This window comes from Microcebus murinus, chromosome 6 (assembly GCF_040939455.1).
Source record: "Microcebus murinus isolate Inina chromosome 6, M.murinus_Inina_mat1.0, whole genome shotgun sequence".
Lineage (NCBI taxonomy): Eukaryota > Metazoa > Chordata > Mammalia > Primates > Cheirogaleidae > Microcebus > Microcebus murinus.
The window spans coordinates 27639990-27665363 of record NC_134109.1 but is presented as its reverse complement, the minus strand read 5'-3'; the positions used below and the strand labels follow the sequence as shown (position 1 = coordinate 27665363).

Genomic DNA, 25374 nt, shown 5'->3' with positions numbered 1-25374 from the left:
CCTATCACCCATCATTTGGTGTGCTATGTCATACCACTATTGTGCTTTCCTGGGTTTTAGCAATCTTGAGTAAACCTCTGGTGTCAGCTTAGAATTCCTGTATGCTGTGGTGTTTCTAACTGAGGTTTGGAGGATAATGGAGAATAAACTGTTATGTAAGTGCCTTTTTTTAAAATAAAGAGATTATCCTGGCCTTAAAGACCTAAGTTTTATGTCAAAGATTATAAGAACAAGAGATCTTACTTATTTAACTGAAAAGAATTCTTAGAGTCATAAATCCTTTTTGTTTTGTTTTTTTTTGTAAACCCAAAGCCAGCAGACATAAATCCTTTTTGTAATAGCATATTTTTCAAAGTTAAATATAAGCTTTATTTTTTGCCACTATAAAATAATATATATTCCTTATAGAAAATATAAAGAAAGCAAAAATCACCTAAAATTCACTATGCAATAATAGTCACTATTAACATTTTGGGGAACACTCCTCCAAACCCTCTAAACATTTCTAAGAGATATTACATATACATGTGTATATGCATATATATGCACACAAACACATACACATGCATACATACATATATGCATATATATAAATTTTACATACATACCATCATGCTATTTCTGTTCTACATGCTGCTTTTTTACTTCGTGTGTGGTGAACATCTTTCAATACTCATGAAAACATAGCAAAATCATCAGTTTAATGACTACAGAATACCATTATACGATTATTTGTAATTTATTTCATTAATTTTCTCTTAGTGGACATTTAGTTTGTTTCTAGTGCTCCACTAAAGTAAATCATGTTACAGTTACCATCTTTTGCTATATCAAAGTGAATATACATTTAAAATTTTTTTATATATTGCCAAAATGACCTCTAGAAAGACTGGTCAAAATGATATTTCAAAGAACAGTAAATGAAAATACTCATATTCTTACATATTAGCCAATCTTAGATATTTTTAACTTTTTAATATATGCCTGTTTTGTAGGTGAAAAATATGTTTCAGTATTATTTTATATGCATTTCTTTAGTTGCTAATAAAGTAACGTTTACTGGACACTTGTTTTTCCTCCTTTTAAGAATTTCCTGTTATAGTCCTTGCCTATTTTTTTGTTGGTTTGGTTTCCAATATATAAAGGTGAGGAAACTCCGATCTTAAAAAATGAGTAACTTTCTCAGGGTCACCTATTAATGTTGTGACAGAATCAGTAATCATTACATGTTAGTGCTGGAAGTTCTGGAATCTTAGAGATCTAGTACTAACACTCTAATATTACAGATGCAGAAACAGAGGCCTAAAGATCTTATGTGACTTGCTTAAGGACAGTTACAAAGCTAATTAGTGACAGAACCAGGAATCTGAATCATGTATCATGAGATCACAAAGGGGGAAAAGCAAGTAACATTTATGAGCCTGTTATGTTTCTTACATGTTTCTCATTTAGTTTTTACTACCATTCTTTATTATTCCCATTTGATCAGATGAGATAACTGAAGTTCAGAGAGCTTCAGTGTTTTGCCCAGAGTCACATACTTAGTTATTTGCAAAACTGGGACTAGAATCCAAGTCTTTGGATTCTTAGTCCAGGGGTATTGTTGCCCTCTCTGAATAATAACAGTGGATAAGTTTCTTGGGCTTCACTCAAATACTCATTTGATAAAGTATGATTTGCCTCCTGGAGTTTGTAAATAAAACTGTCTCTATTTAACAGTTCCTGTTGATACTGGACACTGATCTAACACTTAGAAGCTTAAGGAACTTTTCATTATAAGCAAAAGCAGATCAGAGACCATGTCTTATGCTTATTGAGTGAGTAGAATTGGGATCCATGTACTTTATATGACCTAAGTTTTATGTGGTAGTGATTGTCTGGATTGAAACTCTTAGCATTTCCTTAGAACTTTTTTTATTCCATAGAGAATAAAATCTTAATATATAAAATGAAAATGACATTTGGGTTCTCTGAAGTGTAAAATGGACCTCAAATCATCAAGGGGTCAAATAGGAACAAAATCGAAACCATGTCAATTGTGTCCCCCATGTCTCTTCATTTCTTGACAGGGCTCAAAATTTCAAAATTGTATTAGAGCTAATTTGGTTGAGGCTTAATCCTATAGACATGCACAAAGATTAGTATTGACTTGTGTATAACCTTATTGACAGTCTTGATTTAGTCTATGTAGAAGTTAGTAAAATCTGTGTTCTGTATTTCTGCTTTGCAGAGAGATCTTATAATTGATTGGGTTGATGTTTTTAAAACCTGCTAGTTGTATCTAAATAAGTTGGGAAAGATAGAAGACAGCAGCATGTGATAGAATCTTCCTTTTTTTCCTTCACATAGGATGTTATAAAAAACCTTATAGAAGTACCAAATGTAACTCACTTTATTCTAGTGTTCAATAGTGAGAATCTGCTAAACTTTATTATTTAAGAAATAGACAATAATTCTTATCTTTGGATAAGAATTGCACATTAATTAACATATCAGTGCATGTAGAGATGGTTACATAACAGTATGAGCCATTTAACTCAGTCCACTAGTAAAAAACAGGTATCTCCAGAAGTAATCTTATTCTAGTATCAGATATAACAGTCCTTTAAAATCTCCTTTGGAATGTTGAAAAGAGATCAAATGAAACCTTCAGAATGGTTATTTATTGGGGAGCAAGAAACCTCCAATTTCATTCACCCATTGTAGCTCCACTTTCTCATTTTAATGCTCAGTCCACAGTGGCAATGGTAAAAGATGTCTTGCACCTACAGAGATGGCAGTGGGAGAGGGGACATCACCTTTCCATTTATTGCTTGTTGCAATTTGGCCTGTTTACGGACAGAATTGCTCTGTGGGTGCTTCTAGTGGAGAGTGGAAGAAATCAAGATAGCAGCAAGAAATCAGCATTTACACATGACCTGTGAATTGGCTAATTTTTAACATGCAGTTAGTTAAGAAATGATTACAGCCTGAGGAGTCATGACCTCAACTTTTCATCAGTTCCATTGGATTGTGCCTCAGTTTGGAAATGAAGGAGGTATATGGGAAGTTTTAATTGTACCTGTGTGATTTATCCCTAGTCAGCTCTTTAATTTCTTCTGGCTGTCTGAGGTTTCCGACATGCTGTAAATTTCCCCAACTTTTTCATTATCTGCAATTTCTTTATGACTCGTGAATCGGAGTGGAGAGAGAGTGTGGATTTACAGCAGAGATAAACATGTCCATAAAGTCTGTATCTGTGTCAGTAATTGTACTGCTGTCAGTGACTGTCCTGTTTTACAGGCCTCTCTTGGGAAAGGAACAGGCTTCACTACCAGCAGCACTGAAGTGCTTGCTTTGATTTGCATTAACGTGCCAGGAGATTAGGTAGGAATGGTGGGACAGGAATTGATACTGGACCTTGGCCCTTCTTGTTTGTTTGTTTGTTTGAGGTTAAGTGATCTTCTAGGATAACTGTGTATTGAAAATACAACATGGACAATGTTCATTTCCTAAATAAAAATGCAACTTGTATTAATACAGTGGAAGTGAAAAGTCCTTTCTAATTTCATTTTATACAGGTCCTTTAAGATGACTTTACTATCACTGTTGATAATTGAACTTGGGTCTCCTCCCAACCTCTGTTTTCCTTTGCTTAGAATTAAAGCACAGGGGTTTCTCTTTCAGAATATTCATTCCTCTGGAGTGGAGCCAGTTAGAGTCAAGGTGAAGACTGTATCTGTCTTGTCTTAATTCTCAACTATTATTGGCTCTTTCCCAACTGTTTAAGTGGTGTATACACAACAATTTACCATGAGCAAGGCAGTCTTAAGACAGGAATTCTTAAGATTCCTGTCTTTAAAAAGCCTTTTAGGATTTCTCTCATTTTGAAAGAAACTGAAGTTAAGAGAACTCCTTTTTAAATAGGTGGAAAAGTAAACACAAATACTTTTCTTCTAGTACATTTGATAGTCAAACAAATCCCTCAAGAATCAAAACTGTCCTTGCATATCCTCAGTACTTCTGTGAGCTAGTTTAAAAGAGTAGATGGCAGTACAGTTTAACAATGAGGGGATGAATGCATCATAAATCTCAACCTTTAGTCAGCCCACAATTCCAAATAATGTAGGAAGTTATCTAGTTGATTTCTCCATGCCTTTAGCTTCTGTTCTTTCTTCTGTTTGCATTCCTTTTTGACCACAACTGATCATAGCTATCTTTCTACCAGTAGAAGGGAGTGGGAAGATTAAAGGAAATGAAATGATACAAAATTTTTTGGCATCTTTCCAGAAGTTGTAGTGAAAAGTATGGCTAAAGAAAATTATGGCTAAAATGAGATTTGGAATTATCTATGGTTTTTATTCTTTATCTTTGCTACTGTGATAGTAAAGTATCTTCTTACTCAGCAAGGAGTAAACTATTAATACTTTCTTTGGGTGACAGGAATAATCTACTCAGGCCCCTTTGTCAGTTCTTGCTCTTCTTTAGAACAAGGACCTATTTTTTTTAAATTCCTTTTTTACAAAGATTATTTAAAATAACAGCTTTATTGAAATATAATTCACATACCATAAAGTTCATCTTTTTAATGTTTATGGTTCAGTGGCTTTTAGTATACTCAACAATACCAAAAGTATTTAGATATCTAAACTGTTTAGATAGTTGTGTACTCTTGTTCTTTTTTCCTATCATGCCAACAGTGTTCCTTATGAAGTAAACTTGTGAAATTACATTATTACCTACTTCTGGTTTGGGACAACTAGTATACGACTTTCTATGTCTGATGTAACATATATACAATAACCTAAAAAAACAACCAAACAAAACCTCAAGTTATCCTCTTGGTGCTATAACTCCTTGTTTTGTTTTATGAACTTAAGAAATTATGTTCTTTAGTGAATACCCATATTGGAAGTACTTGACATCCATTTTGATTTAGACCTTTATTTTTTGTCTTTTATCAATTTTATACAATCTGATTATAGTCACAGAAAGTTTGGACAAAGTTAAGGAGGTTCACATGTATGCCCACTCAATAAGTTAAAAATAAGAGTGAGTTATCTAATTGGGTCTGATGATGGAAATAAACTTTCTGATTGCTGAAGTTGAAAAATGTGATATTACTAAGAATATCTCCTCCCAGAAAATAGTATGATAGGTGGGGAAAGTATAGTATTTTATCTAGCTTCACAGGGAAGCGTTTTTTCTCCAGGTTGGAAGGAAAATAGTTTATGGTTGTCTGTTTCTGTTTCTGTTGCTGTGAGCTGTCAAGTTCGGTAAAAACAAGAGTTTAATTAGCCAACAGTCTCATAGTGTTGGAGGAAATGTCATTAAAAAGTAAAAGAGCAACACAATAAAAGATTATTTGCATACTAATTTGCGTACCTACTATTCTTTGAAATGGCTCCATAGCAGGGATTGATAACTTTGTGTTAAAGGTTTAATAAATATAGGCACTGGGAATGATTCAGTCACATGTCTTTATATTGAAAGAGGACAGGTAGCTGCCTACTTAATCAGGCTGAGAATGGAATCCAAGAGTAGCCAGACTTGAAACTAAAGGGAAGGCTGGAGTATTGATCTGTTAACTTGCAGAAGGGATAATTCTTGGGTGAAAATCCTCATGTAATGTTTTACTTTTTAGGATTTCAGACTTTTTTGGACCTGTAGATTAAAAAAACTTATTTCAGGTTGGTTCTCTTCCACAGGGAGAACTAGCCTCTACTCTTTCTGTGGAATAGACTTTCCATACTTCCTGAATAAAATTTGCTTTCAAAAAGTTTTTTATTTCAAATTATAAAGTAAATGAATATCAATGCCACAAATAGGTTGGGAAAGAAGCCCCTTAAGAAGAAGTAGCATTAAGTCGTTTTTTCCTATAATAGTTCATTATGAAAAAATTTTAAACACCCAGTGAACCACCCTCCACATGTATATGTGTGTGTGTGTATATATATATATATATATATATATATATATTATATAATATATATTCTCTCCATAGCCACTTAGAAGTAAATTTCAGACATCATGGCACTTTACCTCTAAATACTTCAGAACACATCTCCTAAGAAAAAGGACAGTTTCCTACATAATAATAATACTATTTTCACATCCAAGAAAAATTAATAATAGTTAAAAAATACCTAATACCCTTCCACATCAAACTTCCCCAGTGGTCCCTAAAAATCTTGTATAGCTTTTTTTGTTAAAACCAAGATCCAGTCAAGGTTCAGGCATTGCAAATGCTGTTACATTCTAATAGGAGAACATTTAGCACTAAATTCCACTCTTGCTCAGGCTGGTCTCGAACTCCTGACCTCAAGTGATCCTCCTGCCTCAGCCTCTCAGAGTGCTAGATTACAGGTGGGAGCCACTGCACCCAGCTCAACAGCAGCTCTTTTAATAAATATTTACCATTTTTTTCCTACAGTGAGCGCATATTTACTCAAATAACTATCATTTTCCTCTGGAATATTGAGCTTCAGGTTCTCCCTCTACAGAAACAAGCCTGTTTTATCATGCTTCTTTATTTCTGGTATTCTCCCTTCTTTCAATCAAATTACCTGTAGAATTAATCTTTTCTCCAATAACTACTCCATTCCACAGAGTGATATTTATGAAATACAAATTAACACATGACCTCTTTTCATTCTCCTTAAAAATCCATCAGTAGCTTTCCATTGTTCTTAGGATAAAGTCAAAAAACCTTTAACTTGTCTTTACATCTCTGCCTGATCTGGCCTTTCTCACACCATGTTCCCTTTCCTAGCATGTGTTCTGCACATGCAGATAAAAGAGGGAAAAGCAAGGTAAGGAATTCAGAGAACACCCCCGAGGTAAGGAATTCAGAGAACACCTCTTGAGAGAGGTGAAACTTAAAGTAGGATGGCTAATATTTGCAAGTGAGAAGAAGGAATACACTTCAGACTGGGAAACAATTTTTGAGAATGGATTGGTTAGAGTATGAAAGAGTGTGGTTAGAAAAGAGAGGAGGAGCTAGATTGTGGAAAGCCTGAGGGAACAGGCTGAGGAATCATTTTGTCAAATCTGATTATCAGTTCCTAGAGAGAACTGAAGGGTGTGGAAGTAGGTCCAAGAGACTGGCTAGGAGGCTGTTGCAGTCCAAGAACACAGTAACTACTTGTACTGGATAGGACAGTGTGATTGCAGAGGACGGGGCAGTTGAGAAATATTCAAGGGTGGGGGCAAGTAGGTAAACTGTAACAGACTTGAGAGCTGAAAGAGTCAGAATGACTTCAAAATTTCAAGCCCCTGTGACTAGAAGAATACAATTCAGGGTGGAACTGGGTGTATGTATTACAAAACTTCAGTTTTGTTTGCTATGGTGTTGTTGAAGTATCTTTGAAATGAATAACTTAAGGTACTATCAAGGTTATGGGCTAAAAGATTATGGTCTATTAGTTAGGATAAAACACGACTACATTTAACAGAAATCCAAAATAATTACACAAAGTAGCATTTATTTTTCCACAAAAAGGAAGGCTGGAGGTAGATAGGCCTAATGGGTAGGGCAGTTCCACAGTGTCAGCAAAGACTAAGCCTTCTATATCTTTCCACTCCACTTCTATTAGTGTATGGCTTCCATCTTAAAGGATACTTCCTGAATGTTGGAGCTCTGGCCATCATGCCTGAGTTGTAGGCCAGAAGGTGGGAAGAAAGATGGGCAAAAAAGAGGTCCCACAAAGCTGACTCTTTTCTCTTTAAGCAGCCTTCCTGGAAGTCCCACAGAACTTAATCACCTGGCCTGACCTAGCTGCAAAAGAATGTAATCTTTGATTCTGGGATATAGTAGTTTCGACAGGTAACATTTTAGGTTCTATTAATAAAGAGAAAAGGGAGAGTAGGTCTTAGGATAGGCATCATTGAGTCCCTGCAATAGTAGGGGATAAGAGACCTATGCAAGGATCAGTAGGATATGAGGTGATGGTTATATTGAGAAAGCTCAAAATTAGTGATTTTAGAGGTGTACATATGGACTTAATGTGTGTGACTTGGGCTTTGTTAATTATCTCATCTTCTTTACCATGTTAAGTATGTTTAGTGCTCCATAAATGAGTAAATGCATGCCCAACATGTCCTTTTAAGGGATTTTGCAGACGTTTTTTTTTTTTTTTTTTTTTTTTTGAGACAGAGTCTCACTTTGTTGTCCAGGCTAGAGTGAGTGCCGTGGCGTCAGCCTAGCTCACAGCAACCTCAAACTCCTGGGCTCAAGCAATCCTGCTGTCTCAGCCTCCCGAGTAGCTGGGACTACAGGCATGCGCCACTATGCCCGGCTAATTTTTTTTTTATATATATATATCAGTTGGCCAATTAATTTCTTTCTGTTTATAGTAGAGACGGGGTCTCGCTCTTGCTCAGGCTGGTTTTGAACTCCTGACCTTGAGCAATCCGCCCGCCTCGGCCTCCCAAGAGCTAGGATTACAGGCGTGAGCCACAGCGCCCGGCCTGCAGACGTTTTTTGTTATTATTTCTCCAAGGAGTTAAATATTAGAAAATCTCAACTCTTTTTTACTCTTTAGGGAGTAAGCCACTCAAAAAATGGTTAGCTTTTAAATTGCTGAGTAGAACCTGCCATAGATAGTTCTAGTATGGAGAGGAGAAACACTTGGGTTTTTTATTTCTGTATATTTACCAAAACATATTCTAAGTACAAGAAAAAGATTGTTTAAATAATATTTTCTTTTATTCAGCTTTGTGGATTAGTGGATCCAAGGGTTTCTTTTTTCACTGTGTCTCACATAGCTTTGATTATATTAATAATAGGCTATCAATATTATTAAATGAATGAATAATTTCTAAAGCCCTGTATGAGACAGGCTCTGGTGATATTTAGAAGTTAAAAGCAGTCTTTAGGCCAGGCTTGGTGGCTCACGCCTGTAATCCTAGCACTCTGGAAGGCTGAGGCGGGCAGGTTGTTTGAGCTCAGGAGTTCCAGACCAGCCTGAGCAAGAGTGAGACCCTCTCTCTACTAAAAAAAATAGAAAGAAATTAGCTGGACAACTAAAAATATGTAGAAAAAATTAGCTGAGCATGGTGGTGCATTTCTGTAATTCCATTTACTTGGGAGGCTGAGGCAGAAGGATTGCTTGAGTCTAGGAGTTTGAGGTTGCTGTGAGCTAGGCTGACGCCATGGTACTCACTCTAGCCCCCGCAACAGAGTGAGACTCTGTCTCCAAATTAAAAAAAAAAAAAAGGCAATCTTTACCATTTAGCATAATAAAATGTGCTTTGCAGCCAGTAAAAAAGCTGTAATCCCTTTTATAATACATTATATAATATGTATAATATAATTACATATTATGTCATTAGTATAATATAAAGCTGTTTTTACAATAGCTTTGTTGCTAACTTTTTAAAAATCTAATTCCTAGGAACACTTTTCAGCAAAGTACATGAAAATAGGTAGATTCATTTAGAAGTTTAAAAAAAAAAACTTAGCCCAAAATGCCAAATAAATCTATTAGGTTTATGCTGCTTAAAATGGTAAAAATCAGCATTTTACTCTTAGTATTTAAAGGCAACTCCTTACCTTCCTTGTAGCATTTTGTCTACTGCAGAATGTGCATGATTTTGCCCTACTTACGGTGACTGGATTCTCATCCTCTGAATAGGATCAATATTAAGCCAGCCTTCTTTACCTCCTCGATCCATATTAAACCTGTCTTGGAAAGAGTCCGTTTATTGGATAATATAGCTACACCGGGCTCTATGACAATATCTTTTGCTGCCTCATTAACTCTCGAGCATTAGAACAAGATAGAAATGCCCTAAAGCCTCTTATCTGATGTCTGGTGTAACCTGCTGAAAGCGGGAGTGCCATTAGTTTATGTTAGAAATCAAATGACCCTCTCCAGTGCAGGAAGTACTGATTAAACCTGAAGTGTCCCTGGAGGACTCTACAGCTGTCAGAGGGGTGGTGGCTGTCTCTCATGAAAAGGGAAATCTGGGCCAGAGGTCCCAGTGGGGCGGTGCTTTAAGAACTCGCACGTGGCTGCCCCAGCTGTTCTGCTTTGCCTAATGAATTGTTTTACAAGAAGAGGCTGGGTATTATCATCACAAGCTGCCTTCCTTAGGGACTGAAGCAGGCCAAATAATAAGTAATGTTAGTGATGGTAATTGAAATGTGATGGCTCTCCTGAGGTCTTTACAGCCCAGGAGCTGGTTGGCACTTGTGGATTGCCTTGTCCTACCAAGGCTCTATTTGAAGTGTGCTTTATTTTTTTTTTCAGTTTCATAATACTGTTATTTGAATATTTTCTCTTCTGCCCACTATAGAAATTCATTAACAAAAGCTGCCTTATGAATGTGATAGTGATGTTAAGTACAAAAGGGAATTTTGACTTTTTCATTTAAATTATCAATAATGCAATAGTAAAGAAGGGCCACATCTTAGTCTTTTGGGGAACCACTGCAGAGACTCTCTGGGCTTTTAAAGGAATATCTTAATTTTATACAAGTAATATAAGCTTTTGATTTAAAAAATATTTTAAAATAGCTTGAAAGGATAGAAAGTGAAAAATAAAAACCTTATCTGCTGAATTTACCACCGGTAACCACCACCAACAGTTTCTCCATGAACACATCCGGACGTTTTCTCTACATGTCAAGTTTACATATGTTACCACACACAGATGAGATTATAATATACATACTGTTTTGCGACTTGTTTTTCCACCCCACTGTCCATCTTAGATATCTTTCCAGAGCGGTACTTATAGATCTACTTCATTGTTTCTTAATTCCTGCATGGAATTTCATTGTATGTATGTACCAATTCAAGACTCCTAGTAGATAGTTTGAATTTGACTTTATGAATGAATACTTATCATACCAACTGGTTGTATTCAGTGATTTATATTCCACAATTTAACCTCTGATTTCTCATAAAGTGATTTTCCTTTCTTCAGGAATATTAGCTCTTAGTCTATGGTTGGTTTTTTTTTCTTTTTTTTGAGACAGAGTCTCGTTTTGTTGCCCGGGCTAGAGTGAGTGCGATGGTGTCAGCCTAGCTTACAGCAACCTCAAACTCAAGCAATCCTTCTGCCTCAGCCTCCCAAGTAGCTGGGACTACAGGCATGCGCCACCATGCCTGGCTAATTTTTTATATATATATTAGTTGGCCAATTAATTTCTTTCTATTTTTAGTAGAGACGGTGTGTCACTCTTGCTCAGGCTGGTTTCAAACTCCTGACCTCGAGCAGTCTGCCCGCCTCGGCCTCCCAGAGTGTTAGGATTACAGGTGTGAGCCACCGCACCCAGCCTAGGATTGTTTTAAAATAGGAAATGCTGGAGGAGAAACTTTTGAGAGGTATAGTGTGAGTCTTCTCATGCATCATCCGCTGGACATATGTGTAGTGATATATTATCCCACTGTGTGTTTTTAATTCTTTGCTTAATTAAATAAGAAATATTATGTCCCAGATAGGTGGGGAAAACAATCCAGCCTTTGATGAGTGTTGTCTAAGGCCTTGACTGGCGGCTTCCTCTAAAGTTGAATGAGTGTTTTCTCCCCTAATTTTCTACTTCAGAAGTTCCAGGAATCAAGTTTTGAATGCATAAATGGACTTGGGAAATGATTTGTCAGCATGTGGAAATGAGGACTTAGCTTTCTTGTATAACAGCTTGGCTAACAAAGCAAGTTTGTGCCTCATGAACTTTAAGGCCCTCACTGGGAGTGGCATTGTGATGAGTGAGCAAAGCAGTTTTCCAGGAGCATTTCAGGTCAGTGATGGGAGAGATCAGTTGTCTTCTCAGGCAAACAGAAACTTAATTTTAGTTGCATCTGTCTTCAATAGGAGAATCTATGTGTAAATTGCATGGTAGAAATTTTTATTTCTGTAAAAAATGGGAATATTACATGTCTTTTAAAACTCAAAGCCCTTTAGACCCATTCTCTCAACACTTCAGAGTTTCAGTTTGCCCAAATACTAATACAAATACTAATAAACTGTGAAATCTCAACTAGTTTTTTTTTTTTTTTTAAGTTTGCTTTACCTCATTCAAGAAAAATGCCAACTAGTTTTGTTTCAGGTTTCTTTTTGTTGTTGTTGTTGTTGAGACAGAGTCTCACTTTGTTGCCCAGACTAGAGTGAGTGCCATGGCATCAGCCTAGCTCACAGCAATCTCAAACTCCTGGGCTCAAGCAATCCTGCTGCCTCAGCCTCCCGAGTAACTGGGACTACAGGTGTGCGCCACCATGCCCGGCTAATTTTTTCTATATATATTAGTTGGCCAATTAATTTCTTTCGATTTTTAGTAGAGACAGGGTCTTGCTCAGGCTGGTTTTGAACTCCTGACCTCAAGCAATCCGCCCGCCTCACCTCCCAGAGTGCTAGGATTACAGGCATGAGCCACAGTGCCCAACCTGTTTCAGGTTTCTTATACAGTGTTTTTTTCTCTCCTTGTTAGTTATTTGAATTGATCCCCAATCCTTAATTTAATAATTGGAGGCCATTGTTAATAACTGTTTATATGCAATTTACTTCTTGTCCAAGCCTTCAGTAGATTCATGGGTGACAGGTATACAGAGATTTCTGGGGCTATTCTGGGTTATTGGTGGTCCTCTAGACCTGTACTGTTTAAAACAGTAGCCACTAATTGCATTTGTCTGTTTAAAGTTTAATTAATTAAAATTAAATAAAATTTAAAATTTAATTCCTCAGTCATGCTAGCAAATGCTCAGTAGCTACATTTGTTTAGAGCAGTAACCATTGCTCTATTTATTGGACAGTACTGCTCTAACCAAAGGTTGATGAACTATGGCTTACAGCCTGTTTTTTAATTTTTTTTATTCCCTGTCAGCTAAGAATGGTTTCTACATTTTTATAGGGTTGTAAAAATAAAACAAAAAACAGAAGAATATAAAAGAGACTAAATGTGGCCTACAAAGCCTAACATATTTACTTTTTTCACCCAATTCAGAAAACGTTTGCTGACCCCTGGACCCATGCCTACTTCTCTTAATGATATTTCAGCTTTCTAATCAGGTTAGGTTAGGAGTTTTCCTAAGCCATCAGAAGATTGTGCATCCATTAAGCAAATGTCAGACAAAGTTTCTTACTATAGATAGAGTATGGAATGAGCCCGAAGCTTACACAAATCAGTTCCCTGGAGCTAGCTAGCACAAGTGGGATGAGCATTTGAAATAGGTAAAATGCTTTGCATTATAAATTATCAACTTGTTATAAGCTTTGTGAATCATGTCTATAGTTTAACAGGGGTCCTCAAACTTTTTAAACAGGGGGCCAGTTCACTGTCCCTCTCAGACCATTGGAGGGCCATTTGAGAGTGCGACTGCACATTCCATACATGCGCACTGTGGGTCTGGGAGAAGTCGGCTGCTAAGCAGGACAGGCAGCGGTGGCAAAAACATCCGGCGGGCTGGATAAATGTCCTCGGTGGGCCACATGTGGCCCGCAGGCCGTAGTTTGAGGATGCTTGGTTAACAGAACATCTTTCTGATTGTTGAAACTATTTTGTGTCTTTTAAGTACCGTATTTTCTCATCTTACTCTGAAAGAAATAAAATGAATGTATTTTAGCAAGTGCACTTAACCTTTTAACAAAGAACTTATTATGAAGCAGTTTTAACTGTTCAAGTTATTATTATTTTTTTTAATTTTTAAAATTCTTAATTGATGCATTGGCATGATCATAGCTCACTGCAGCCTGGAACTACTGGGCTCAAGCATCCTTCCTCCTCGGCCTCCCAAGGTGCCACCACACCCGACTAATTTTTTTTTTTTTTTTAGAGATGGGTCTTGCTATGTTGCTCAGGCTGGTCTCCAACTCCTGTCCTCAAGCAATCATCCCTCCTTGGCCTCCCAAAGTGCTGGGATTACAGACATGAGCTGACATGCCCTACCCTCCTACATAACTATAACTTTATACCTGTTAACTATCTCCTCCCTCTCCCTTCCCTCCTCTGTAGTCTCTAGTAACTACTGTTCTACTCACTGCTTCTGTGATACCAACTTTTTCTTTAGATTCCACATATGATTAGTGAGATCATGTGGTATTTGTCTGGCTTATTTAACTTAACATGAAATCCTTCAGGTTTATCTATGTTGTTGCAAATGACAGGATTTCATTCTTTGTTCAAATTATTTTTAACTGTCAAATTATTTCACTTAGTCTTACCTAGGAAGAAAGAAGCAAAAAGATTCTTCTACCGGTATTCTCAACATCTGAGAGATAGTCTTCCCTTGCCAAATATAACTGACAATTTCTCATTAAATGTAAGGCTTGTGAAATCTGCCTATAAAATGAGCATCTGGCATGTCTGTGGTAAATTAGAGAGTCAACTTGTTACTTTTAAGATAGGACCTTGGCATTCATGAGGTAACTTTGTGAATTCCCAAGTTCATGGTAACTCACAGCATATCATTTTTCCTCTAAAATATAGTAAAGTATAGGTGAAAAAAATTGTTACCCTTTTGGGCCTTTGATGTAAACTATTCCATAATTGTAAGTAACTAAAGTAATTCTTCCACTGAAATAAATGTTACACTGCAATGTGTTGAATCACTAATGGAAGAAACTTCCCTATAAAGAACTCTAAATGGTAGCTGTGTTTTGCTTTTATTCCCTGGTACAAAATCAATGCAAATTTTATTAGTTAAAGCTCTATTTATTGATTATAACTGGTTATGGTGTCAATTAGTAGTTTCTCATGTTAGAACTTCGACTAAATTTGTGAAAACCTGAAAAAGTTCATCTAATTCTTCAGTGTTGTCCCTTTTGCCATTCTTTGTCAACTTATCTCAGAATCTTCTCACTGTGTCAATTCTTTCATAGCATTTTTAAGTGTGCTCTTGCCTCATCAGTATTAACAATTTACTTCTCTTCATTGTCTGTGAAAATAATCTCCTTCAAGTCATATACTGGCTCCTTCAGTAAGGCATACCAATAAGCATTCATCCTTTTGGATCACCTGATTTCCAGTGAGAAATTCCATAGTATTTCTTATATAATCACGGATATACCTCTTTTAAAGCTGGCTAGTAACAAGCTTTATGTCTTTGTCTGTGGCGTTTTATGATGCCAGAGAAAGTATGCCAAAGTCATGTGCCTTGAGCTTATGTCTTATACCCTAATTGAAAAGTCAGAAGTGTTAAGGGGAAGGAACATCACTTAGGGATTTAGAATTGCAAACCATGGCTGTTAAGGATAGCCTTCCACGTTGTCCATGATGAGGAGAATTTGACATTCAAATTTTTGAGAAATTAGACATTTCTCCATTTCTGGTTCAAAGTATTTATAAAACCAGTCCAAAACACCTTGGCCTGTCTCTGAGGATTTTATTGGCTTACTAGTATTTGGAAAGACATTCCTTTTGTTTCCTGGGGTTCTCAGATTAGTAGGGCAAACCTAATTTTTTTTGTAAAGACTGCATATTACTACAATGTGGAAGAATCCATTTGACTTTTTTTTTTTGAGACAGAATCTCGCTTTGTTGCCCAGGCTAGAGTGAGTGCCATGGCGTCAGCCTAGCTCACAGCAACCTCAAACTCCTGGGCTCAAGTAATCCTTCTGCCTCAGCCTCCCGAGTAGCTGGGACTATAGGCATGCACCACCATGCCCGGCTAATTTTTTATGTATATATTAGTTGGCCAATTAATTTCTTTCTGTGTATAGTAGAGATGGGTCTCACTCTTGCTCAGGCTGGTTTCGAACTCCTGACCTTTAGCAATCCACCTGCCTTGGCCTCCCAGAGTGCTAGGATTACAGGCGTGAGCTACTGCGCCCAGTTTAACTTTACAGCCCAGTTTAACTTTAAACTCTGTAACTGCTATGAGAATATCTAGCCATTTGGGGTTTTCACCACTGAATTCTAACATTTATCATAATTGTTACATAATAGATATCTGTTGTCTAATCTGTTGTGCTTGCTTTTCCTCTTTCATGATTGATATTTATAAAAGCCTCCTTTTTAAATATAAGTGAGTTTTACCTGTTCAACAATTTCTTGTTAAGGGCTGGGCGCAGTGGCTTATGCCTGTAATCCTAGCACTCTGGGAGGCTGAGGCGGGTGGATAGTTTGAGCTCAAGAGTTCATGATCAGCCTGAGCAAGAGTGAGACTCTGTCTCTACCAAAAAAAGAAAGAACGAAATTTACTGGACAACTAAAAATATATACAAAAAATTAGGTAGGCATGGTAGTTCCTGCCTGTAGTCCCAGCTACTCAGGAGGCTGAGGCAGTAGGATTGCTTGAGCCCAGGAGTTTGAAGTTGCTGTGAGCTAGGCTGATGCTGCAGCATTCTAGCCTGGGCAACAGAGTGAGACTGTCTCTAAAAAATAAAAATAAAAAACCCAATTTCTTGTTAAGACTTATAATCCTTCCTTTTTGTGAACCCTTTAATTGTATATTTTCTCTTAAATCACATTATGGTCATGAGTCCTGTGTTTCCCGAATCATCCTCACTGCCTTCTCAACTTTCAGTAAAGTTTTTTTTTTTTTCTTTCTATTGATGAACATTTTTGATAAAAGCTGGCATACTTGCTAAAACATTCCCACACACTGCTGGATATATTATGAAACTATTCATGTCATAGATCTGAGCCAACTCCAAGAAAAGCATGCCATCCATCCTTTATTCCAAATTTGTAGAAACTTTTAGTCCTATTCAAATTCCATAGTGTTTTTTTTACTATGTGTGAGTGTACCAATAGGGAATGTCATAGCCACAATGGGATGCAGGTGCTGGGTGGACCACTAGGCTCCATAACTAGCTGAATGACTTGCTCCTTCAGTGTGTGCTGTTCAGATTTCTTCCTTAGCAAAATTGCAGTTAAACTCTTGTTTTATATTGACTTTAATGCTTTCATAGTCAAATCCCACAGATATTAAAGACTTGAATTCAGACACGAGTAACATTATGGATTGATTGTTCAGAATAACTTGGTTTCCTCCAATTTTGGGGGTGGTGGATAAAAAGTATAGAAAAATTCAATTTTTTAAATTATTTTTTCTATATTTTTTCTTTTATTGGGCCAATAACCATTGGGAAGAAAAATTCAATTCTTGTGTAATGGAACTAGTCACAATTTTATGCCATGTTGCAGTCTCATTTTCTCTAGAAGATTTTGTGACACCATTGGAAAAAGAATAAATGATTTTTTTTTTTTTTTTTTTTTTAAGACTAGTCAAGTGCAGTAGTGAGGAGGGGGGAAAGTAGTAGAACAAGGAGTTCAATCTGTAACTGACTGTGAACAATCACGTGAGATAACTCACTACCTTCGGACCAGCCAATGATTTTTGTTATAAATGAGATCTAATAAATATTTTTTAAGACAGTTCTGTGCTTAGATTATTATGTCCTTAGAGATTACATTGGATTTTGTTTCTGTTCACCACCAGTGTGTGAAATGAGTGTATGCAAAATGGACTGTGTTACAACCTACACGTGCTTTGGTCTTTGGTGGGTTCAAGCAGTGGGGAGATCCCAGTTGGCATGATGAACCTCATTAGGACTATAGACCCTTTATGTGTAGAGAGTACCCCTGTCCTTCATTTAAGTTAAGAAGGAAGCTGGTTTTGCAGAAATTGACAAGCTAATCTTAAAATTCATATGGAATGCAAGGGACTCAAAATAAACAATCTTGGAAAAGATCAAAGTTGAAAGACATACTTCCCAATCTCAAAACTTACTACGAAGTTACAGTAATCAAGATAATGTGGTTCTGGTGTAAGAATAGCCATATGTATCGATGGGATATAACTCAGAATCCAGAAATAAACCCTCACATTTACAGTTCATTGTTTTTTGACAAGAATGCCCAGATCATTCAATGGGGGAAAGGGAGGAAGTAGTCTGTTCATCAAATGGTGCTGGGAAAATTGAATATCCACATGCAAAAAAATAAAATTGGACCCCCTACTTCACATCATGTATAAAAATTTACTCAAAATGGATTATAAACCAAAATATAAGAGCTAAAACTAGAACATAGGCATAAATGTTCATGACCTTGAATTAGGCAGTGGTGTCTTAGATATGACACCAAAAGCACAAGCAAAAAAAGAAAAAAATTGAGCTCCATTAAAATTAAAAACCTTTGTGCTTCAGAGATATCAAGAAAGTGAAAAGACAATTACAAAATCAGAAAAAATATTTTAAGTCATTTGTGTATCAGCTAATAAAGGACTGTATCCAGAATATATAAAGAACCCTTACAACTCAACAAGAGAAAGACAACTCAATTTTTAAAATGGGCAAAGGATTTTAATAGACATTTCTCCAAAGAAGATATACAAATGGCACATGAAAAGATATCCAACATTATTAGTCATTAGGGAAATGCAAATCAAAACCATAATGAGATATAAAGATGGAAAATAAAAAGTGTTGCTGAGGGCTGTGGTGAAGTTGGAACCCTTGTACACTGTTAGTAAGAATGTAAAATGGTACAGCTCCTATGGAAAACAGTATGTTCCTCAAAAAATTAAAAATAGAACTACCATATGATCCAGTAATTCTAATTCTGAATATATAACCAAAAGAATTGAAAGCGGGGACTTAAAGAGACATTTGTATACCTGTGTTCATAGCAGCAGTATTCACAATTGCCAAAAGGGGAAAGCAAACGTGTAAGTGTTCATTGACAGATGAATGGATAAACAAAATGTGATATATACACACAATGGAATATTGTTCAGCCTTTATAAAGGAAGGAAAATCTGACACACAACCTTGAGGAAATTATGCTAAGTGAAATAAGCCAGTCATGAAAAGACAGATACTGTATAATTCCACTTGTATGAAGTAAGTAGAGTAGTTATAGTCATAGAGACAGAAAGCCAAATGGTGGTTGCCAGGGGCTGAGAGGAATGGGAAAATATTATTTAATGGGTGCAGTTTCCATTGTGCAAGATGAAAACGTTCTGGAGACTGGTTGCACAATGATGCAAACATACTTAATGCTATAATGAATGGTACATTTAAAAATGGTGAATTTTGTTATGATAATTTAATTTTTTAATTTTTTTATTCCTTTTTTTTTTTTCCATTTTCAGTTGGCCAATTAACTTTTTTTTTATTTTTTTATTTTTTTTTATTTTTAGTAGAGACCGGGTCTCACTCTTGCTCAGGCTGGTCTTGAACTTCTGAGCTCCAACGATCTACCCGCCTCGGCCTCCCAGAGAGCTAGGATTACAGGCGTGAGCCACCGTGCCCGGCCCTATTATGATAATTTTAAAAGGAGGGGTGAAGAATTTTGTTATGTGAATTATATCTCAAGTTCTTAAAAATTATGAGAAAAAGAAGAAAAAAGAATAAAACCTGTTTAGAAAGCCCAAAAGGATTTGAAGTCCATTATAGTCCTAATTGAAAGCCTTTTTTTCTGTTATATACTGATTTTATAATCTACTTCCCTCAATGCATTAATAAGTCCCTTTTACCTCTCCTCTTCCCTTTATTCTTTCCCAACATAGATTTGAAATAATTTCCTGGTCCTCCCTCGTATTTACTTTAACATCTGGGTCCCTACCAAGTGTTCACGTCTGTTTCTTATGATTTGGATATTATCATAATAAATAAAAGCTTATTATGGCCTACTATGAAAAGCAAAGTGCTAGACCCTGGGTATCAAGTATACATAAACTCCTCTGAAGGCACTTATCATCTTATTAGAGAGACAAGGCAAATGTGTAAAAAGGTTGGTCACAGTACAAGAGAGCATGTACCAAGAGCCACTCCAGTAGCATAGAAGTTCACAGAAATGAAAGAATAAAGTAGACTAAAGGTGGTTGGGAAGAGTCTTACCAAAAAAAGTGATTTTTAAACTGGAATAAAAGAAGCAAGTCCTATATATCAGTGGTAAATTGATTTCCTCCTCGTTGTAAGATTCCATGAAAAATGTAACATTTCATGTAGCAGTTGCTATTTGATTAACCTGTGCAAATCCTTTTTTCTCATATTCATTTCCCTTGCTGGTAGCCCAGTTTGCTAGTAAGTAAAAAGCATAGCTTGTTTGTCTGTTCTTCCACATATGGATCAGTAATTAAGCAGTTACAGAGGCAAAGTAACCGTGCATCCATGGTAATTTGACCACAGAGCCGCAGCAACTTTTGAGGTCTACACTGCTAAGCCTGTAAGTCGCAACAAAGAGATAAAAAAGTAGCCACTGTCAAGCATCTCTGTCTTAGAGTGAGTTTGACCTCCATTTTGACCATGATTTTGATTATTTGTGTTTTCTATGCTGAATGGATTTACTACCCATCAGAATCTCAAAGACCCTTAATTTTAAAATATATATTGATTTTTTTTTAGTCTTTTACATGTTAAATGCTAACCTCCTATGACATGCTGTGATGATTTCTGAATTTTCATTAGGCACAACTCATGGTGGAAGCACTGAAGCAATTGTTTACTATTGCAGCTAATTCTTATTTAAATAAACAAGAGTCCTTTAAAAAGATTAGGCAGAACAGTTTTAAAAATTCACAGTAGCACTGATATATATCAGTTTTGGCTTGGCAGATTTTGACCCAGGGCTGTGCAGTGTTTTATTACCCTCAGCTACATAAGGACACATACTTATAGCACTGCTTTTGTAGCAGATATTTTTATAACTCTGCAAAATGATTAGACTGACGTAGAGCAATTCTCTAAATTCATAGGTATTAAAATATTCTGGCAGCTGTCTCCTTTTTGCCTTTAAGTTGAGACATCATGATGAGATAAGACTGCACCAGGTTTGATCGGTACATGAATGAGCTTAGGCATGGTATTCTGCAGTTATTGACAAAGGTCTTTGTCACTACACATAGGAGAAACCTTAAGGGAGAGGTTCTCATTATAGTAATTCCAGTAATATTCTTGTTTTTCAGAAATCTCTTTACTTTGAAACACAGTCCATGCAATCAGTTAAGAAAGAAGTTATGGTATAAAAATTCTAACTAAAACAAATTAGCTTGTTAAAGATAAAGATAAAAATATATCTTTATCTGGGAGCTTGAGGTGTTGATTAAGTTTAAGAGAGTGTTTAGAAGAACCTGGATGGAAGAAACCTTTGGGTAAATTAGTATTAAGGTACAGTGACATGGAATACAGATTCTTCTCTTCACAAAATAGGCTTCTAGCAACTCTTGGACTTAAGATCAAAGTCTAAGAGTCTGGGAAGGTCTTATGTTATGATTTCAGCCGCTATCTGACCTCACTTTCCCTAAGTACTCCCTATGTGCTTCCAAGTATCTCAAATTCTTTTAACTGTGAACAATTTGCAATTGAAAGATTGTCCCCTTGCTGAAAAATAGACGGCTTTAGGCTGGGGTGGGGAGGCTGAGGTGGGAGGATCGCTCAAGGTCAGGAGTTTTGAGACCAGCCAGAGCAAGAATGAGACCCCGTCTCTACTGAAAATAGAAAGAAATTATCTGGACAACTTAAAAAAAAATTATATATATATATATATTAGCCGGGCATGGTGGCTCATGCCTGTAGTCACAGCTACTCAGGAGGCTGAGGCTGTAGGATTGCCTGAGCCCAGGAGTTTGAGGTTGCTGTAAGCTAGGCTGACACCACGGCCCTCTATCCCTGGTATCAGAGCCAGACTCTGTCTCAAAAAAAAAAAAAAAAAGGGTTTAAATGGCAAATGATTATCAGTACAACCATTTTGGAAAAACTGTTAAAGGCAGTATCTACTAAGGCTGATTATATATGTACCATACGCCTTAGTAATTTTAGTGCTAGACAGATACCCTAGAAATAATAATACTTATGTTTGTTTTCTAAAAGATACATTCAAAAATGTTCAGAGCAGCACTATTCTTAATAGACCCAAACTAGAAACAATCCAAAATCCATTGACAATAGAATGAAGAAATAATACAATTACTTCCTGCGTAAGAATATAATAGAATATTATATAGCCAAAAAAATGAACAAACTATTGCTACATGCAACATGAATGAGTCTTATAACATTGAGTGAATGAAGCCACACACAAAAGAGTATATGTTGTACAGCTTTGTTTATATAAGTTCAAAAGCAAGGAAAGCTAATCTATGATATAAGTGAAAATAATGGCTGCATTGGGGTTATGGTGATGGCTGGGAGGGGAATGATGAGGGAGGCTTCTGGAGTGTTGGTAATGGTTCTCTACGTATTTATATGTGGTTGTTACATGAGTGTGTTCATTTTGTGATTTTCCTCATATGCATACTTATGATTTATACCTTTTCCTATAATATATGTTATACTTTAAAGACTTAACTAAATTAAAAAAAAAAAACAAATTGTGGTTGTGATAAAAATTGAAACAAATTTACACTAAAGTCTAATAGTCAGTCTATCCTTAAATTAAGATGATAGCTCTTATAGCCTTTCTGGTTTGATAGGAGAAGCTTTTGGAAAAAGGTATTGAGCATCAATAATTTTCCAGCCAGTTAGTAAAAGATCATGTTTAAGATGAAGGGAATTAACCCCCCAGATTTTATAATATTTCTTGATCAGGCATTATATAATGGGTTAGGAGTAGTAGGAATTGTTTTCTGGGGTATTTTTGTCATGGGCAGCTGTGTACAACTTTTTGTGCCTTAAAGGTTTGTTTTTAACATAAATGCCCTTAATATTAAAGATTTTGGTCCTGGAGGGTCATTTAATGAAGTATCACTGGAATAGAAAAAGGATGGTGATGAATGTGATTCAGTAGATGGCAGTATTCCCTTTGAAGTTTCTAGTTAAAGTGTGGGTACATGGGGGTGAGTCTTAGCAATTTTTTTCAGTGGGAGTAAAAAAAGGTCACATACTTGGACATGTAGACCAGAAAGAAGATTTTATTATTTTTGTCCATTTGTTGTCTCATGTATTACTATTTTAAATGAACCAACAAGATTATTTTTCTACATAAAATCCCAGAATGATAGTCTGTAAGAGGAAGTTTGTTTAATGTAGTATTGCTTTAGGGTAGTATTAATGGATAGACTATTGAGGAAGGATTTAGGCAGTGTTTTTGTTTTTTTTTTTTCTCTTATATTTAGGAGTATGTATATGTCAAGATTGAGATAATGACTAACTGCTTTGGACAAAAATGTCAGTGAAATTTATTGATGAGATTAGGATACAGTTGAGAAGAAATAAAAAGAAAAAAAATTAAAGTGATTGACCAGTCTGTTTTTACTGGTTATTTTAATATAAATCAAATGTTATTTGAATAGTCTCCCTTTTTTAATATTGAAATTTTCTTAAAATGGTAGTGCTTGATGAAAGCACTGTTGCTTAAGAAAGCTGTGGCTTATGGGGGTTTTAATTAAGGAATTTGACATGGATTAGAGTAATATGCCATAGACGTGAAGAGTTACCACCCAAAGGACAAAACATGCAGAATGGGAGACCAACTAACAAAGTAATCAGTTGGAGTCCTAAGAACTACATTCAAGTCCTGACTTTACTCCTTATTAGTAGCTAGTGACCTTGTATAAGTCACTTAACCCACTTAAGTTTTCCTTTTCTCATCTATGAAATATAGGTGATAAATAACCATTGTGCCCTCCACATAGGTTGTTGAGTGTATCAGATGGGTGCATTGTCTTTAAGTGTGCTGTCTTAATGGTGATGGACTCTACATTGTTTTTATAACTATTCCATTAACTTTGTTTCCTCATGTGTTCTGCCTATAGTTTATTAGGTACCTGCTGAGAAACATTGGTAATCATAGCTCCAACAGCCATCATTAAAAGAGTACCTACTAATAGGCACTGCACTTTATGTGGGTCATCTTTAGGTACATAGTCTCTAAAGTGTAACAACAGCCGTGTAAGGTGGACCATTGACCACAATTTATAGTTGGCAAAGGTCTGGGCAAGCCCAAGAGCTGTGAATCAAATCCAAGCTATGTAACTCCATAGCCATTGCTTTTATAGTATATTATGCTATGTTACTATGATGCACTTGAGTTTTAACTTTTCTATATCTAGTATTTTATAAGCTAGAGCCATATATAGTATTTTTATGTATCAGACACTTAAAGACATTGGGCCTTAAAGGAAAAATTTATTATGTTTCACTTTGGCGTTGTTAACAGAATCCTAATGTATGCAGTTACTAATTTGGGAATTGGGAGGAGTTAGTGCTCCTGACCTGAGTCTATGTTTTGTCTTTAGCAAGAGCACATACAAATCATTTCTTGAAGATTCAAGCAAGGAGAGAAAGGCAGTAATATCATACAATCTGAAGAATGTTAATGTCTGGTTTGAAGAATACATTATGATTTTATTAGTAGACACCCCTCCCAATTATGTTATTTTAATATTAGAACTAGTTTGTTTTTTCTTAAAGAGCGCGCACATGCGCATGTATTTTAGGGGGTTCCCATTTATTGTAATTTGTAATAGTCATTGACATTTTGCATAGTGGTAATATCTTTTAGAAAATACATTTAAAGCTGATAACTAAATATGTTAATAACTAAATATATTTTGCTCTTCCTGTTAGGTAAAAATAAATAAACATATATGAAAATTTTCATTTATAAATGTATTTTTCAATATTCCAAAAATATTTTTAATGGGAAATGATTTTTGAAAGTATAGTGCTTCTTTTGTAAAAACATAAAAATTATTCATGTTTTAGTCACCTTCTGATTTAGATTGTAAGTTGTCACTAATTGTTTTTAAATTTTTTAATTTTAGAATAGCTTTAGGTTTATAGGAAAATTGTGAGAGTTCCCATATATCCCACACTTAAGTCTTCCCTATCATTAATGTAGTACATTTGTCATGATTAATGAACCAATAAAGTCTATACTTTATTCAGAATTCCTTAGCTTTTCCCTCCCTGATGTGTCTGTCTGTCTGTCTCTTTTTTTTTTTTTGAAGTCCCATCCAGGTTACTTATTATATTTAAGTAGTCCTGTCTTTTTTTTTTTTTTTTTTGAGACAGAGTCTCACTTTGTTGCCCAGGCTAGAGTGAGTGTGGTGGTGTCAGCCTAGCTCACAGCAACCTCAAACTCCTGGGCTCAAGCAATCCTTCTGCCTCAGCCTCCCAAGTAGCTGGGACTACAGGCATGCACCACCATGCCTGGCTAATTTTTTCTCTATATATTAGTTGGCCAATTAATTTCTTTGCATTTATAGTAGAGACGGGGTCTCGCTCTTGCTCAGGCTGGTTTCGAACTCCTGACCCCGAGCAATCTGCCTGCCTCGGCCTCCCAGAGTGCTAGGATTACAGGCGTGAGCTACCGCGCCCAGCCTAGTCCTGTCTTCTTAGGCTCTTCTTGACCATGACAGTTTCTCAGACTTTCATTGTTTTTGATGACCTTGACAGTTTTAAGGAATGCTGGTCATATATATTATAGAGTGCCCCTCAATTGAGATTTGTCTGATGTATTTCTCATGATTATGGTTTGCCTTTCACTGGCTAGGCTATATGGGGA

At 36.1% G+C, this 25374-nt stretch overlaps 1 protein-coding gene across 5 annotated transcripts in view; it reads left to right on the top strand.

Moving 5' to 3' along the window:
* The window catches only part of LIN52 (lin-52 DREAM MuvB core complex component), a 97986-nt gene that overhangs the window by 33121 nt on the left and 39491 nt on the right, over positions 1-25374 (top strand). The window contains exon 6 of one of the 5 annotated variants that reach the window (XM_076003869.1): positions 19067-24815. The exons of 3 other annotated variants lie outside the window; for them this stretch is intronic. In XM_076003869.1, coding sequence (XP_075859984.1) covers positions 19067-19104 — 38 coding nt within the window. In that variant the 3' untranslated portion in view covers positions 19105-24815. Of the gene's footprint in view, positions 1-11531; positions 12151-19066; positions 24816-25374 lie in introns of those variants that run through there. One more of the 5 variants, XM_012741934.3, reaches the window with a different exon arrangement.